At 38.2% G+C, this 19,194-nt stretch overlaps 1 protein-coding gene across 1 annotated transcript in view; it reads left to right on the top strand.

Annotated features, from left to right (window-relative positions):
• The first annotated feature begins 1,711 nt into the window (after positions 1 to 1,711).
• The window catches only part of cngb1a (cyclic nucleotide gated channel subunit beta 1a), a 66,577-nt gene continuing 49,094 nt past the window's right edge, over positions 1,712 to 19,194 (top strand). The window contains exons 1-13 of the mRNA XM_079825289.1: positions 1,712 to 1,778; positions 5,977 to 6,070; positions 6,160 to 6,190; positions 6,316 to 6,361; positions 6,508 to 6,604; positions 9,610 to 9,701; positions 10,250 to 10,349; positions 11,455 to 11,490; positions 14,829 to 14,853; positions 14,990 to 15,074; positions 15,166 to 15,296; positions 15,379 to 15,520; positions 19,027 to 19,093. Coding sequence (XP_079681415.1) covers positions 5,978 to 6,070; positions 6,160 to 6,190; positions 6,316 to 6,361; positions 6,508 to 6,604; positions 9,610 to 9,701; positions 10,250 to 10,349; positions 11,455 to 11,490; positions 14,829 to 14,853; positions 14,990 to 15,074; positions 15,166 to 15,296; positions 15,379 to 15,520; positions 19,027 to 19,093 — 945 coding nt within the window. The 5' untranslated portion in view covers positions 1,712 to 1,778; position 5,977. The remainder of the gene's footprint in view (positions 1,779 to 5,976; positions 6,071 to 6,159; positions 6,191 to 6,315; positions 6,362 to 6,507; positions 6,605 to 9,609; positions 9,702 to 10,249; positions 10,350 to 11,454; positions 11,491 to 14,828; positions 14,854 to 14,989; positions 15,075 to 15,165; positions 15,297 to 15,378; positions 15,521 to 19,026; positions 19,094 to 19,194) is intronic.

The following is a 19,194-nucleotide window of genomic DNA, read 5'->3' as shown; positions in this document are numbered from 1 at the left end:
AACCGAACCAAGATTTTTTTTTTCCTCTCTCCACTCTCTCGTCTCTGTCGCTCCTTGTGCATCTGTCTCCTTTTCTCTCGTCTCGTTTGTCCTTACCCCCATGTGCTGCGGCCACCGAGACTGGCCCCGGGGGGAGTAGAGCATAGTCTCGTGGGTACCCCCCGGCCTGCGAGGGACGATGGGGGTATTTGATATGCAGGGCGAGCGAGAGCCATGAGAGAGTGGTGCGAGGCTGGTGCGTGATTGAAGATGAGCACCAGCTGCGCGTCACATTGGTCTCTAATCCTCTCACAGAGAAGCTCGGAAGCATAAAAGGAGGAGAGAGAGAGAGGACCAGGCCTGGATTTTACGTTTTGTTTATGTTATATTATGTGTGTGCGCGACAGCCGTCCGTGAGGATTTGATGCATGTAAACCGGTTGAAGGAGACCGCCAAAACAAAATTAGGAACCTTTAAAATAGCATAATAGGGGCACAACATTTTTTTATATAGGTTGCTGCATTCAGGATAAGCAAGCCTGGTCTCATTGCGAAAATGTACCTCTGGCAACGTTTTTGCAAACCCCAAAATACGTACCAATATGTACATATCACTGCAGTTTCAAAGTGATATGTCCACTGGGTGCCGCCAAAAGCTTCGTTTTTTTCCCCGGAACAGATGAGCGTCAATCTGACGTTTTGTGACATTGTTTTTTTAACGTACACCTACACTAAACCCTAAACCTAACCGATAGTGTTAACAAAAGCAAATGTGACAAAAATACAATAGTAACCATGTCTTGTTAGCTTGTGTGAATTCATCTTTGAGCTCTTTTATCATGACTTGTCTTTCACGGGATTCGTACCTGAGCTTTCATTATTACAAGTACAAATCTGTACCAGCTGAGCTACTGAGCAAACTTATTATATAAAATAAGCCGAGCATATGGAGCAGATTAAGTGACGCAAACTCCAAAATTTATTCATTTACATGGAAAAAAAAAAACGATAAAAAGTGCTTGCTGTTTTACTGCCTCTAGTGTTCATTTCACTTTGAAACTGCAGAGATATGTACTTTTTCAGAGATATGTGCGGTTTGCAAAAACGTTGCCAGAGGTACATTTTCACAATGAGACCAGGTTGGGATAAGCACATAAGTACCATTTTGATGAACAATACAAAACACATATTCCTTCTCTGTTGTAAACAAACACCGCGTCAGCTCACGCGTGAGTAGTCATACGAGTAGCATTTCGAGTGTCATGCTGGGAATTAGAAATCCCAGCCCAGTTTGAGTTCAATTTAAGTTTGTCTAAATTTAAAAAAAGTTAATAAAACTCAATGAATCAATGAAACCATTCAGATTACTTAAAATTTGTCAGTTTTGTGAAAGTTCTAACTCATAAAAGTGAATTTGATTGAACTAATGTGTTTAATTTTAACCCCACTCAAACCAATAGTGTGCACTGCGTAAAATGAGACTACCAAACCAGCCCATGAAAAACTACTATATCTATATTTAGATACTATATATTTGGCTACTATTTGAGGGGGTTTGGCGGTGGATTCTGACTCCACTTTTGTCCTGGACCCCTCTGTTGTTGTCATATACGGGCTGAGCTCCAAGAAGGATTCTGTGAAGCTAATGAGGTCCAAGTCCAGGTCCTCCCTGTCCATCCCTCCCAGAGAAAGCCTAATCCCGTTAGCTGTGCTTTCTCACGGATAATCCCTCCACTTCCCCACCTGTCCTTGAGCCCTCAGCCTCTCTCTGGGATGACTGTCTTCTGCTGAACACTACAGGTAAATATTGCGCATGCCAACATTAACAAGCAAGACCCTGAAATATTAATATCAATGTCCATTTAATGTGCATACATGTTTATTTTTAGCATGGGGTTTTGTTAGGTGTTTTATTGTTGTTGTTTTCTGTATTTCTTTTCAAATTGTGTGGATTGTAACAACCAGGTCAATTAGGTAACAATAGTTAATGCATCCACTAAGATTAGCTAACAATGAGCAATACAGGATTTATTATGGTAACACTTTATTTTAAAGTAACATAGTTAAACATTACTACATGTACTTACTAGTAATAACAGTAAATAATTACAAGCAATTAACCGTAACTCTATAGTAAGTACATGTACTTATTTGAGTGAGTACAATGTAACTACGTCACCGTAAAATAAAGTGTAACCCATTATTGTTGTTTGTTAATATTATTTAATGGTGTTACCCTTTATTTTAAGGTGCCATTGTTATAGTGTAATTATACTGAGTAATTGAATGAAATTAGTTAACAACATGTACTTACTATATACTTAGGGTTAGTGTTAGTGTTTGGTTTGATAGGGTTAGTTGTGTAACTATGCATAATTTACTATTACCATAGTAACTACATGTAACAGAGACACTGTGACCATATTTTCCATTTTTAGTTAATGTTAACTAATGTAGTAAACTAATGTCATTCATCATTTTGTATTAGTTTGAATTAAATTTTCTGGCATCATATTTACCAGGATCAGGGTCAACTGAATTTCCATACATTAAATATACAGAAACTAAACTCTGTTTTTAGAGATTATATAGACTTGAGTGGAGGTGGGTCACAGCTCATTTCCTCAAACGTCAACCTCCTGACAGCTGGTTTGACTTGCAGTAAATCACCAGTCCATGAATCTACTCTGGCTCAATGTTTTCCCCCATCTGCTCAGAGACTGTTCTGCATTGTGCATTTCACCCATAATCGCTGTTTTTATTCGTTTGGCTCAGTGTATTTGGGAAGTAATGTTTCTATTGGTTGCAGTGTATATTGGCTAGTATTAAAACAGATGCCGATCACTGGACCAAACCGGGTTGGGGAGTTTTAAGTGAATGAATTATTTAAAATCTGCAGTAGTGGGAGTGTGGTCATGGTTTGAATACACGTCTGACAATGTACAGCGCAGTGTCTGAGCTGAAATGGAGAGGTTAGAGTGAGAAAATTGACCACCACAGAACAATGAAGTGCTCTCCATGCGTCTGCGGCCTCGGACTGCATCTTTCTCTGCTCAGGTGTAAAGTGGAACAGTGTGGGTAGACAGGTACAGCTGGCTTGGTCTATTTCCGCAGGTGTTCAAGCCAGGAGAGATTAGGGTCAGATGCATTTATCAGTGATTAACAGTGACAGGAGCCCACACACAAACAGCCATGATCCCTTTGGAGCAAAACCTCTGTGACCAAGAGCAAGAAAAAGTTAGATTTATTAAAAATGTCATGTCAATTGGTTTCAAACTAGGTGCTGTAAGCAGTTTCAGCTGCTGTGTTAACTTTAGCCCGACACCAAAATTTGCACCTCAAAGGCATATCGGCAAACTCAAATGTGCAAAATGATTGACAGTCCATTAAATATATTCGAGTACATAAGCATGCAGTGATAGATGGTTCACTTCTTCTTGCAGTATTGAATTTACTTTAAATTATCTCTAAAATACAGCTTTCCAGTCTGGCAGAACCATGATAATAAAATGTAAATTACACTTCAGTATTAATTATGTGACTCCCCTTTAAGTGTGTGTACACTTCTTTTGCCACATTGGTCACTGCAGCTGCTGTGCATGGATAAATATTCATAACAACATTCATTTACATTTAATGAAAATTACAGGATTTTCAAAATGTATTTTTAAAAATGTGATATTTTGTGTGGGCTTAAAATTCAAAAATGGCTAACACTCTAATGAATAAAGGGGCTGAAATTATTAGTAGTTTGGCATAATCTTAATTATTATTTATAGTTATTTCATTATTTCTCTTGTACTTTAATCAAAGCTATATTTTTGCTGACACAAAATCAAGGGGAGTTTTAAAATCAATGAACAATCAGTTAAAGTGACAATATCAAACTAGAGCAGGAGGTAAATCTATGATAAATGCAGCAGAAATAGCCTATATAACGAGATGAAAACTGCACATAGTACACGCACTCAAATCAGAGCATCGTATTTTAATCTTTTAATTTACTGAACAAACTGATTCACTAGAATGAAGTGGACTCCAACGCTGTATGAGAGGGATAGGACTGTTTAGTTTGAACCGAGTCACTAGAATGAGTGAGTCATATTTGAATCTCTTAATGTACATGATCTGCACGAAAGACAGATTCACTAAAATGGATGGGACTTCCCAATATGAGAGAGGTAGGACAGTTTCAGACATTATTCAGTATCAGACATTCATTAGAATAAATCGAACTTTCTAACGCTAAATATAACAGAAAGGGTTCTTTGGGATGAACCGATTCTCTAAAACGAATCAGACTTTCTAATGCTTCATATGATAGAGAGGACTGTTTATGTTAAAGGGTTAGTTCCCCCAAAAATGATTCCTCTACCTCATGCCGTTCCACACCCGTAAGACCTCCGTTCATCTTCGGAACACAAATGAAGATATTTGTATTGAAATCCGATGGCTCAGTGAGGCCTGCATAGCCAGCAATGACATTTCCTCTCTCAAGATCCATTAATGTTCTAAAAACATATTTAAATCAGTTCCTGTGAGTACAGTGGTTCGATATTAATATTATAAAGCCACGAGAATATTTTTGGTGCGCCAAAAAACAAAATAACGACTTATATAGTGATGGCCGATTTCAAAACACTGCTTCATGAGATTCGAAGCGTTATGATTCAGCGTATCGAATCAGTGGCTCGGAGTGCCAAAGTCACATGATTTCAGCAGTTTGGCGGTTTGACACGCGATCCGAATCATGATTCAACACACTGATTCGATGCGCTCCAAAGCTTCATGAAGCAGTGTTTTGAAATCGGCCATCACTATATAAGTTGTTATTTTATTTTTTGGCGCACCAAAAATATTCTTGTTGCTTTATAATATTAAAGGAACACTCCACTTTTTTTGAAAATTGGCTTATTTTCCAACTCCCCTAGAGTTAAACAGTTGAGTTTGACCGTTTTCGAATCCATTCAGCCGATCTCCGGGTCTGGCGGTAGCACTTTTAGCATAGCTTAGCATAGATCATTGAATCTGATTAGACCGTTAGCATCTTGATCAAAAATGACCAAAGAGTTTCGATATTTTTCCTATTTAAAACTTGACTCTTCTGTAATTACATCGTGTACTAAGACCGACGGAAAATGAAAAGTTGCGATTTTCTAGGCAGATATGTCAAGTAACTATACTCTCATTCCTGCGTAATAATCAAGGAACGTTGCTGCCGTACCATGAGTGCAGCGGCACAATGATACTACACAGCGCCTGAAAATAGGCTAACTTCCGTCAACATAACCAACGTGACAAACTGCTTGCACAGAGAGTGCTGTTGACAATTTTCAGGCGCTGCGTAATATCAAGTTTTAAAAAGGGAAAAATATCAAAACTCTTTGGTTATTTTTGAGCGAGATGCTAACAGTCTAATCAGATTCAATGATCTATGCTAAGCTATGCTGCTACCGCCAGACCCGGAGATCGGCTGAATGGATTCGAAAACGGTAAAACTCAACTGTTTAACTCTAGAGGAGATGGAAAATGAGCCTGTTTTCAAAAAAAGTGGAGTGTTCCTTTAATATTGAACCACTGTACTCACATGTACTGATTTAAATATGTTTTTAGTACATTAATGGATCTTGTGAGAGGAAATGTCATTGCTGGCTATGCACGCCTCACTGAGCCTTCAGATTTCAACAAGATGAACGGAGGTCTTATGGGTGTGGAACGGCATAAGGGTGAGGAATAAATTACATTATTTTCCTTTTTGGGTGAACTAACCCTTTAAATCTTTAATTATTACCTTAATGCAGGCACTAAAAACAGCGATGTCGCGTCTGGTCGTGGACCCACGGTGCAATGCTACTCATTGGGCTCGAACTGGAAGTGGAGTCGCTACTTTTATTTAGTTTCTCCCCAACACTTTTAAAGGATCTTTTTGGACCATTGTTGTTCATTATAGTGAACATCCTTATATGACATTGACCCTTGCTGTGTGTATTTCTGACAGCATGTTTAGCTGGGTGATAAAAGTTGTTCCCCAGCCTCCAGAGTCCCCTGGGACACTGGGAGAGGAGGACCAGAACAATGCGTCCACATCAGCAGTGAGTGTGTGTTTGTGTTAATGTGTACATACACTGAGTCGCCTTTCACAGTTTAAGCATGTCTTCGCTCTCTGCGTGCTGTTCTTTAGGGTGTGATGAAAAAAGAGGACGTAAAACAAGGTAACTCTATCAAAACAAGGCACTCTATCAAATTGTTCTGCAGTTTTGATCAATGATCAACATTGAATCCCCACATCACAGAAAAAGAGTATTGTTCATACATTTTGTATGGTGTTATTTTACAGAAACCAACCCTTCCAAGTCAAAGGAGGAGGTCTCAGAGGAAAACAGGTGATGTTTTGTTTGTGTGTGTGTTTGGAGTACATATGTGCGTTCAGTGTCTCTAGATGCTGTAATCCTACCAGACCTAATTACTTCTCTCCTTCCCACCCACCCTCTCTCTCTCTCTCCCTCTCTCTCTCTCGCTCTCTCTCTAGCTCTCAGAATGGGGTTTTGAATTGGCTTTCTCATGGGTTTAGCAGTGCTCTCCCTCAGCCAGTGAACGCCTCTAAACTGGGCAACGCTGAACTAAAGGTATTTTTATGACTCATGTTAAGTATACTAACATAATAAAACGAAATAAATAATCAAAATAATCAAATTAATAATAATCGATAGCCTTTTATCTTTAAGTTCTTGAGTAATTGTACTTATACTTTTATGAACTGAATACTTCCACCATTACAGTTCTTGAGTATTCAGAATTAATTACTAAACTTGAGTATAATTTTGGAGTTTTTATGCTGTACTTAAAGGGATAGTTCACCCAAAAATGAAAATGATGTCATTAATTATTCACCCTCATGTCCATCCAAACCCATAAGTCTTTTGTTCATCTTCAGAACACAAATGAAGATGTTTTTGATGAAATCTGAGAGCTTTCTGTCCCTCCATTGACAGCTACGCAACTACCAGTGAGGCTTCAAAAAGATCATCAAGAGATCATAAAACTAATCCATATGAATTGAACGGTTTAGTCCAAATTTCCTGAAGAGACTCGGTCGCTTTATATAATGAACAGATTGAATTTAGGCTTTTATTCACATATAAACATTCATCAACTCACACATCAGCTGAGGTAAACAGAAGCTCAAGCATGTTCACGTTCAGCTTCAACAAGAACCAATGAGGTTCATTCTCGTGTTACTCATCACTTTTGAGCTTCAGCAAGAACCAATGAGGTTCATTCTCGTGTTACGCATCACTTTTGAGCTTCAGCAAGAACCAATGAGGTTCATTCTCGTGTTACGCATCACTTTTGAGCTTCAGCAAGAACCAATGAGGTTAATTCTCGTGTTACGCATCACTTTTGAGCTTCGGCAAGAACCAATGATGTTCATTCTCGTGTTACTCATCACTTTTGAGCTTCGGCAAGAACCAATGAGGTTCATTCTCGTGTTACGCATCACTTTTGAGCTTCGGCAAGAACCAATGAGGTTCATTCTCATGCTACGCAGGTTCGGTTGAGCTTCTGTTTATGTTCGCTGATCAATGTTTACATGTGAATAAAAGCCTAAATTCAATCTGTTCATCATATAAAGTGATTGAGTCTCTTCAGAAAATCTGGACTAAACCACTCAATTCATATGGATTAGTTTTATGATCTCTTATTTAATTTTTTGAAGTGTCAAAATGTCAGTTGTGTAGCTGTCAATGGAGGCACAGAAAGCTCTCAGATTTCATCAGAAATATCTTCATTTGTGTTCTGAAGATAAACGAAAGTCTTACGGGTTTGGAACGACATGAGGATGAGAAAATCATGAAAGAATTTTCCTTTTTGGGTGAACTATCCCTTTAAAGGGGTACTTCAGCGCTCGGAAGATGTATGTGTATTTAAACTGTGTCATTTATGTAGTAGAAATGTGATTTTTTAATTTTTATTTAGTGCCTTCTAGACTGAGAAAAGACGGAACATTTATTTTTGTCTCGTGGATGAAAGACAACAACTCCCAGAATGCACTTGCTTCGCTGCCCTACGAGGCCACTCCCTACACCGCCCCCAACGTCGTTTTGATCTTCATAATAATACAATAATTTTGTTCAGTTAGAGAGTAAAAACTACAATTAAAAACTGAACATGCATTTTCAATAAAGTGTGAGTGAGCCAAACGAAAGTCACAGGACAAACACAGCAGGAGTCAGATTTTTATTCAGCACGAGAGCGAAGTAAGAGCTGAGCAGAGCTGAGGTGAGGTAAGCGTGACAGTCATTCTCAGCGCGTGTCCAGTCTGGCGCGTTTTCAGATCGCATATGGAAGCTAAACTTTCATAGGAATTCAATGAAAAGTTGAAACACTCACTTTGCTCTGCATCGCTCTGTTATGAATGCCCGAGGCCGAGCCGAGCGCATTTACATTCTGTGCATGAGATCTCTCCCCTGTGGGCGGGTTGATAACATGCGGAACAGCTCCCTCTACTGGCTGTAGTTTTTAGCCTCTGGCCAAAAAATCCTCAGATGACGCAAAATGACGATATTTGCGTCATCTAAGGATTTTTTCCAGAAATAAAATGCACAATTCTCTCGTCTCAGGGGGATATGAGGGGGGAAAGTACCATAATTCAAATATACTACGGGGTTTCTACTGATACAAAGCTTAATGCTAAATCACTGAAGTGACCCTTTAAGTGCTATTGAAACTAAACACACTCTTACAGTTCTTGCATTATTGTACGTAATTACTAAACTTGAGTACATTTTTGGAGATTTTGTACTGTAGCCTACTTAAGCACTATGGAAAATGAATACTTGCACACTTCTTCAGTTACATTAACATTTTTAATTAGACTACCAATGTACAAAGTACATATTTATTTGTGTTTTTTTATTGCTTGCTCTTTTTTTCTTTCTTTTTTGTCAATGAGGTTAGGAGCCAATCAAATTTCACTCCCAGCTGAACCTTTACAGTCAGTGACATCTATTTTGGTGTAAACCATGACAAAAATATGATTATTTGTCATTATGAAGAGACGCCTTCTTCAGTGGCTATAACTTTAAGATAAAACAACACATATTATCTCTGGACGTTGCTAAAGATGCATGACCTTAACTCCCGTGTGAACACAGTCAGTGTTCAGTCTATAAACAAATATATTTAAGAGCCAAACAGCTGTTTATTGTTCAGGTGACAAGTTTCAGTTCAACATCTAGTGTGTTGTGCCCTGAAGTTTTACAAGATGCAAAAAAAAAAAAGGTTTCTGTAACTGTTTGTAACAACAACAACAAAAATGGGACAATCTCTTTAATTTCTTGATTTAACAAGTCTGTTTCTGAATACTTTAGAAATAACATTTAAAGTTACTGTAATGCAAAAATGTTTCATTCCTTGATTTAATCAGTCTATTTATCGAGCCAATATTGCCTTTTTAAATACTTGAGTACAATTGAATTAGAATTAAACCTTTTTTATTTGAATTTTAATATAGTGCAATTTTGAAACGAAATCCAATCCTGATTGGAAAAATCCTGATATTATACATCTATAGGGCAAATGAGTTTGTCTGTTTTATTGTTTACATTTTTTTTCTTTTTGTTTACCACAGATTGAACAGCAAGATGGAAATGCAGTGAGCAACAGGTATAGTTTCAATCATATGGATTCAGTTTTATTCTGTATATGTATGGTTTATGGCATGTAGTTACATGGGAATATGTGTGTGTTGCACATCTGTATCTGTGAGTTTGCCTGTTAAATGGATATTTTGAGTTTTACACATATTTTCATCACTGTATCACCACCACGGATGGCAGTACCACATCGGACCAGTGAGTAGGCTTATAGTGGAGCTCATGCACAAAAATGCAAAGCTTTGCTGCAGACCAGCATGGAGAATTTTTATTGTTCATTTTTTTGCATGCTACACACGCAAGGACTTCATTGCACTGAGCTATATTTCCATATTAACAGCTCAAGGCATAAGAGCCTCATGCTGAACAGACATAAACTTTAGTATTCCAATATATATATATTCATCTACAAGAACACAACTGGAATGGAACATTTGTTTTATGTTTTATGCTAAGGCTACTGCTTCACGGGTGTGAACGGCCTATGGGCAGACTGTTTGCTTTTACTGTCCCCTGCTGCCATCTAGAGTTGACTTAGAGCAAATCCGCTTATTTGCATGCTTTCATATCCTTATGCTCAGAGCAGCTGATGGACTGTATCTCTTCTTCCATCAGGGCTGGAATGATAGGATGGATTGTGCAGGGACTGGGAAAAGTGGTTCCACAGCCAGATGAGAAATACAAGGGTCACACCGAGCCAGAGGAGGTCACAGAGGTATAGACACACATATTTCACTTGTCCAAAAAGAAGGCGAGGCTTTGTGCAGTGTGATTACTTATTTGGTTATTTACCAAGTTTACTGGATTTATTGCCGTTTACTGCATACGCTTATTAGTTAAGCATTTTGAATTTGTGGAGCATATTAATGACTTGTTTTTAATGCTGTTCATGGACATTTGTATTCATGAGGAATGATCATTCGTGTGTTTAATATCCAGTAAATCCAGTAATTTCACATGAATTTAAATTCAGAATTTGGTCACACTTTAAATTAGGTGTCTTTAACAATTATGTACTTTAAAAAAAAGTTAAGTACAATGTACTTATTGTGTTCGTGTTGTATTGAAAACACTTGAGATACGTGAGATATGGGTACAGTTAGGGACAGGTTTGGTGTTCTGAGTAGATTTAAGAGATAGGGGTATAGTAATTATATATGTAATAACAAAAAATAATTACAGATGTAGTTAATGCTGGTCTCTTTAAATGTAAGTTCAATGTAAAAACATACACAATCAGTGCATTGTATGAAATGAATAAATAAAATGTTAGTACATAGTAGTTAAAGACACTTACAAAAGTGTGACAGAGAACTTTGAATAACAAATGATGAATTATGATAACAAAATATTACCAAGATAGATATTTTTTTAAATATACGGCAGCTTGTGTCCGCCATATAATAAAAAATGTAAAAGGTAATTGACTTTTTATCTCACAATTCTGACTTTTTTTCTCACAATTGCAAATTTATAATCACAATTTTGAGGTAAAAGTCAGAATTGTGAGAAACAAAGACACAATTATCTTTTTTTTTATTCATTCCATGGTGAAAACATGTTTCCATAAAAGACATTAATATTTTTACTGAGAACGTTTCTATTTGTTATTAGATAAAAACTGAGGAATGATATTTTAAAACACATATTTATTTATTTAATTACTTATTTACATTAGATTTTAAAAATGTTACTTGAACATATAGTGACACTAACAGAGTTAATGGAGTTAGTCCTACCAGAGCATTTCAGGTCCACGGGCACCAGTCTCAAAGGTGCCTTTAGCTTTTCTGTGAGAGTTTTGTTTCATTTCCATTTAGCCTGCAGTTGTTCCAGTGGTTAAAGTGGATCCTCCAGTAAGTACAGTGTTTTTAGAGCAAGCTATGTCAGGATCATGCTCGCTGTTCCCTCCTCTGTCCCACAAATCAGCATTAAAGGGGCCATATTCTAGACTTTTCATTATCACATCATCAGGGCGGGACAAGATGCTGAATAGTTTAAATCTGGGTGGCCCGATGTTCTCAGCTCAGTTTCAGTCTGTGGATGTAAATGATGAATATTGAAAGATGTCTACATACGGTTTCATTTCAAAGATAGCACAATCATATGTCCCCTTTAAGTAAGGTGATGTACAGAGACATTCATTTGAATTACTTGTTCTACAAACTACACCACAAGAGTGGATCAGCCCAAACGGCTGAATATTAATGACTTTATACACTCACCTAAAGGATTATTAGGAACACCTCTTCAATTTCTCGTTAATGCAATTATCTAATCAACCAATCACATGGCAGATGCTTCAATGCATTTAGGGGTGTGGTCCTGGTCAAGACAGTCTCCTGAACTCCAAACTGAATGTCAGAATGGGAAAGAAAAGTGACATCCAGTATGCGGCAGTGCTGTGGGCGAAAGTGCCTTGTTAATGCTAGAGGTCAGAGGAGAATGGGCCGACTGATTCAAGCTGATAGAAGAGCAACTTTGACTGAAATAACCACTCATTACAACCGAGGTATGCAGCAAAGCATTTGTGAAGCCACAACACGCACAACCTTGAGGCGAATGGGCTGCAACAGCAGAAGACCCCACCGGGTACCACTCATCTCCCCTACAAATAGGAAAAAGAGGCTACAATTTGCACGAGCTCACCAAAATTGGACAGTTGAAGACTGGAAAAATGTTGCCTGGTCTGATGAGTCTCAATTTCTGTTGAGACATTCAGATGGTAGAGTCAGAATTTGGCGTAAACAGAATGAGAACATGGATCCATCATGCCTTGTTACCACTGTGCAGGCTGGTGGTGGTGGGGTAATGGTGTGGGGGATGTTTTCTTGGCACACTTTAGGCCCTTTAGTGCCAATTGGGCATCGTTTAAATGCCACGGCCTACCTGAGCATTGTTTCTGACTATGTCCATCCCTTTATGACCACCATGTACCCATCCTCTGATGGCTACTTCCAGCAGGATAATGCACCATGTCACAAAGCTCGAATCATTTCAAATTGGTTTCTTGAACATGACAATGAGTTCACTGAACTAAAATGGCCCCCACAGTCACCAGATCTAAACCCAATAGAGCATCTTTGGGATGTGGTGGAACGGGAGCTTCGTGCCCTGGATGTGCATCCCACAAATCTCCATCAACTGCAAGATGCTATCCTATCAATATGGGCCAACATTTCTAAAGAATGCTTTCAGCACCTTGTTGAATCAATGCCACGTAGAATTAAGGCAGTTCTGAAGGCGAAAGGGGGTCAAACACAGTATTAGTATGGTCTTCCAAATAATCCTTTAGGTGAGTGTCCTCACAGCTATGTTATCATAGAATATAGTGTTACAACAAATTAAAGTTGTAAACACAAGCTGGCTGCTGCAGACAAGCCTGTCTGGACTGCTTTGGGTGGTTATAGGTCGAGTCTTTAAGAAATACTTTGAACCTCATTGCATTTCAAATATCCTGCTATACACTTTGTGCAGAATTATTAGGCAAGTTGATTTTCTGATCATATTTTTTTCCAGGCACATTTTACCAATTCTAAACCACAATAAACTTAATAAATAAAATAAAAAATGTGTACTTAATAATGTATAAGTTATATATAATTGTTAAAGGCTGGAAATCAAAACGACCTTATTTTCAGGTGTGCATAATTATTAGGCATGTTTTTTTTACAGATAAAATGAGCCAAAAAAGAGATTTAACTCAGACTGAAAAGTCAAAAATTATTAAATGCCCTTGAGGATACAATACTAATGCAATACTAGACATTGCAGTTAAGGCATGACCATTGCACAGTGAAATGCTTGTTGGGTCAGCAGGCCAAAAACAAGTGGTGAAGACAAGACACCTGTTAACCGCAAAATAATTAAGAATTAAGGTGAAGAATTAAGTGTGAAACCATCAGGAACCCTTTAGTCTCCAGCGCCACCATTTTCCAGAGCTGCAACCTACCTGGAGTCTCCAGAAGTGCAAGGTGTCAGGACTTAAGTTAGGTAAAGAATCCTAAAAACTACCCCCACTAAATAAAAAGAAAATGTGCCTAATTCTGCACACCTGAATATAAGGTGTTTTTCATTTCCAGCTTTCATGAAAAATTATTTGTCACTTATACATTATTAAATACTAAATGAATTGTAGTTATCAGGATTACTGTGGTTTGGAATTGGTAAAATGTGCCTGGAAAAAAAATATGATCAGAAAATCAACGTGCCTAATAATTCTGCACACAGTTTAGATGTACATCACTCTATGGTATGGCCTTGCTGCATCGGACATCTCAAATGCTTGCCTGGCTAGCAGCTTAAAATGCACATACTGGCTTACTTACATAAGTTACATACCAGTGTTTCTTCAACCTTAAAGCTGGCGTTTCGATAGTCTTTTCTTCCCCATTGTGACGTATATCTGAGTGAAACGGCTTCTCGAACAAGATAAAATGTTGGGTGGGACTTGATTTTGTCCATTGGGAATTGATTGGATAGTTGTGGTTTGCTATTGGTGGATCTCATGTGAGTGACAGGTTGCCCCGCCCTCGCGCCACTTAACTCATCATCAGAGAAGAGAGGTCGCTGCAAGAGGGAGGGGAAGTTATTTTGATTAAAGATTATGAGGGCACATGAATTTTAAAGGTAATGATGAGAACGGATAATTCATTAATAATAAACACAGCAATATTCTGTAAAAATATAAAAATTGTCCATTTTGATTTCATGGTGACCTTGATTTGTATTAAAACTAACACATTGTTACATGAGGATTACATTAAAACTTCATGGTTTGTTTATTTATTTATTGCATTTTTTTTCAAATGAATTTTATGTATATTTTATTGTTTCACAGACCCAGACTTTTGAACTTCGAAGTGTGAAATATATTAAGCATGTGAAAATGGTGTATCCGGGGTTTTTTTTACACAATCTGTCCAGCGGAGATGAAATATGAGATACATGTTTTATTTTCTACCGTTTCTAAGTTTACTCAGCCCAAAGCCAACAAAGTTGAAGAAACACTGATATATTCCTAAAAACCTTGCAAACACTTTTACAAATGAGAGATGGGCTACTTGACATAATATAGACAGAGAAAAACACAAGTTCAAGCCAATGTAGAGCACCTGGCCTATCAATTTTAACACCAATATTAAATCTAAGGCTACACACAGTAAGCGTTCTTTGTGTTTCCGTGTCTTCACAGGTACAAGAGGTCAAAGACATTCGTGGTGAGTGCCGCCTCTTGATAACCACTTGATCTAGAACTGTATAAACTTTGGAAATGATCATTTTTAAAGAATTTGCATTGTGAAGGGCTGATGAGAACGGAAAGGACACATGTGACATGATTCTCCCTCTCACCAGATGCTGAGCCGCTGCCTCATATTCCTGTGGTGGAGGTTGTGTCTGATGAGGAGCCAGACGCTGCAAACGTGCCCTTCTCTCCCAGGTATATGTTAATGAGCTGTCAGAAGCTAATCAGGATTCTCAGGATTCTGCCTGAACTCTTCCTTTAATCTGCCTGTCTCTTTCTCTTTCAGGGTAATAGAATGGATTAAGCATGGTTTTGAGAAGGTAGTCCCTCACTCTCCTCTCGATCTTCGTCCTCCCACTGGTACGGAAACATCTGCCCAGAGGGCTGCTTCTGCTCCTGTGACACCCTGCAAACAAGGTAGAATTTTAAAAATCAAAAATGCTCGGTTGGGCTTCCTTGGAGACTGAGTTCTGCATGTGACACTTTTTTTTATATTCAGCACCTGAACCAACACCTGCTCCTGCACCTCCACCAGCACCAGCACCAGCACCAGCACCTCCTCCTGCAGCTCCACCTGCACCTGCATCGGCGCCTGCAGCTCCTGAGCAACCTAAAGTAGCTGAGGATTCCAAAGGCACGAAGTAAGTGTCCGTACCCTTCCCTTATAATGGCTATGGCTATCTAAACCAACTAAATTAAGAGATGTACCAATGTATCAGCCAAATGGGTATCGGCCGATAAAAGCTTTATTTTCACTATTGGCTATCGGCCGATTGTTTAAAGGATTAGTTCACTTCAAAATTTTAGGACCCACTTTATATTAGGTGGCCTTAACTACTATGTACTAACATTTTAATTAATCATTTAATACAATGCACTTATTGTGTACATACATGTTTTTACATTGTACTTACATTTGAAAAAATACCTGCATGTAATTATATCTGTAATTAATTTCTGTAGTTACATTTGTAATTACACAGTTGACACTTCCCTCACACCTAACCCTACCCTTAAACTTACCCATACCACCACACCTGTCCCTAACCCTACCCGTATCCCACCTCAATATCAGCAAAGGTGTTTTGCAATACAATTTAAACACAGTAAGTACATTGTACTTATTTTTTGATGTAAGTACATAGTAGTTAAAGCCACCTAATATAAAGTGGGGCCAAATTTTACTCAACCCCATCTCATCCAAGATGTTAATGTCTTTCTTTCTTCAGTCGAAAAGAAAGCCGTTTTTTGAGGAAAACATTCCAGGATTTTTCTCTCCACCTTAGACTTCCACACTCTAAAAAATGCTATGTTAAAAATAACCCAAGTTGGGTTGAAAATGGACTAACCCAGCAATTGGGTTGTTTTAACCCAGCAATTGGGTTGTTTTAACCCAGCAATTAGGTTGTTTTAAGCAAACATTTAACCCAACCGCTGGGTTAAAACAACCCAATTGCTGGGTTAAAACAACCCAATTGCTGGGTTAGTCCATTTTCAACCCAACTTGGGTTATTGTTAACCCAGCATTTTTTAGAGTGCATGGCAACCATAATGCTGAAGGTCCAAATCAATGCAGTTTCAAAGGAAGGGTTTCAGAGGCTCTGCATGATCCCTGATCATCTTGCGCTGCTCTGTGCCATGTCAAGGATTGCGCAATCACATTGGGTCACGCTAGACGTAGGCGGAAGTACCGCCCCAAGACTAATACTAAAGCCCTTTACCAAAAAACAACTTCAAAATAGTCCCACATCCTTGGTTTACCTTTTTTTGCTAAAGGATGTTTGTATTAGTCTTCGCATGTGCGCTTTGTAAACACGGAGGCGGTAGGGTGAATTCAGGGTGATTGGGACACTTTTTTCCAAGTCATCTCAATGGCAAAAAGTGTCCCAATCACCCTGAATTCACCTTACTTCTAGCGTGACCTTTCCGACGTGATTACGCAATCCTTGACACGTCGCAGAGCAGCCCAAGATGAGTAATTTGGGTTAAAAAGTATTTTCATTTTTAATTACATTTGAAAATGGCAGATCGTTTCGCTAGATAAGACCCTATTCCTCGTCTAGGATCGCGCAGAGCCTCTGAAACCCTTCAAAGCCCTTTGAAACTGCATTGATTTGGACCTTCAACATTTTGGGTAGCCATGGAAGTCTATGATGGGGAGAAAAATCCTGGAATGTTTTCCTTAAAAAAAAAAAAAAAAAATTTGACTGAAGAAAGAAAGACATCTTGGATGAGATGGGGGTGAGTAAAATATCAGGAAAATGTCACTAATCCTAACTAATCCTTTAAAAACACATAAAAAAATGTGTCAGACTGCGTGTGAAGAAAATCTTGTGTTGAATTTAGGGCAAGTTAACGCAACAATAGCGCATTAACAGTTAAAAAACATAGGGTGTTTCTCAAACAGAAGGTTGCATCTTAAGGCATGTCTCGGCTGCCACGTCATCAAAAGTTGCTAAAGGCCATCTCAATTTGAAGGATCCTTCAAAGGCAGCCTTCGGTTGTGTCCTTCATTCGGCCTGTTTTGAAGGATACATTAGATTTATCCGTTGTGGCCTTAAATCACCCACACTCCTTTGCACATTTAATCACAAAAATAAACTGATGGGAAATGAGTTGGTACTGAGCTTGTCTGAGTTTATTATGAAATGTAAGACAAAAATAATGTTTTCGGACATGAAAGCATAGATGTTAATTTTTTGTTTTTCTGTAAATGAATCACTAGCACTAAGCTGACAATAATGCAAGCCATGTCATTCCCTATATTGCATTAATAGAATGCCAGTTATTTTAAAGATTTGTAATACAAAGTATTTTTCCGAAATGAAGTTTACCCAAAAACGATTTTTTTATGTTCATCTGCTTACCCCCAAGGCATCCAAGATGTAGGTGTCTTTGTTTCTTCAGTAGAACACAAATGAAGATTTTTAACTCCAACCGTTGCAGTGTGATAGTCGTATAATGCATGTCAATGGGGATATGTTACAGTATGAGAGCAATGAGAGTAATAACACATAGACATACGAATCCTTATTAAATCATGCGGCTCGTGGCGACACATTGATGTCTTAAGTCACGAAACGATCGGTTTCTGCGAGAAACCGAACAGTATTTATGTTATTTTTTTACCTCTTATCAGACGAATGTCATCTAGTATTCCCAGCGCCATAACTTCCGGCGAATAAGGTCAAAATACTGGCGTGATCAAAGATATATATACGTAGATGCCTCATTCGGCCGATCCGCGCAGGCTCTAATGAGGAATCTATGTATATATCTATGATCGGGCCGGTATTTTGCATGTATTTTGACCTTATTCGCCGGAAGTGATGGCCCGGGGGCGGCTGATGCAGAGCCATTGAAAAAAATGAAAAACATTTTTAAATATGGATATTTTTCTTACACAAACGCATCGATTTGCTTCAGAAGGCCTTTATTAACACCCCGGAGCCGCGTGGAGCACGTTATTTGACGGACAGATGCATTTTTTTATGGACTTCAAAAACAGAGCAACAATTACTGCTATTATAATGCTTGGATTAGCCAGAACATTTTTAATATAACTTAAGCTTTGATTCGTCTGAAAGTAGAATGTCATATACACCTCGGATGACTTGAGGGTGAATAAATCATGGGCTAATTTTAATTTTTGGGTGAACTATCCCTTTAAATAGTATTTTCGTGACTGTGGGGGTGGGAACATGTGTGACGTAGCCATACACACTTACTAGACTGTCTCATTCTAGCGTTTATTCGCCGGAGTGTCCATTTAAACCAAATGCAAATATTGTGCCTTGTTGGCAAGTGCTATTCGCACAAACTCCGGCTAACAATGCCTGGTTGGGCCAAACAAGATAAAACAAATATTGACTTCTTTTCAGATACAATTTTGTATCTGCTTATTCTATTAATTAGTGTTAGAATCAAAAAAAAGAAGAAACCGTATCTTTCGTATTTCATTTCTGTTTTAAAAAAGGAAAAATGAATGGATTTTGGATGGATAGCATTCGGTTATCAGTGTGCTAGCATTCCATTCTGAACATAACACATATCTGAGACCTTTTATTGTTTGGATACATTTGAATCATTTTGATATGTAGGCCTAGATAAGTCTAATGACATGCATTATGTTTTATTTGTTTTGTAGTATGGTTGGCTGGATTGTACAGGGGCTTGGTCGCATGATGCCTCAACCAGTACTGAAACCAAAAGAGGTAAATTGTGAGCACACTGTCCCCTTTAAAGGGGTCATGAACTGCGTTGTTTTATTGTTTTATCGTGTTTCCGGTAGTGCACTTATAATGTTAGAATGAAT

Source organism: Gobio gobio, assembly GCF_949357685.1.
Source record: "Gobio gobio genome assembly, chromosome: 9".
Lineage (NCBI taxonomy): Eukaryota > Metazoa > Chordata > Actinopteri > Cypriniformes > Gobionidae > Gobio > Gobio gobio.
The sequence above is the reverse complement of the archived record's forward strand: the minus strand, read 5'-3'. Positions and strand labels throughout refer to the sequence as shown.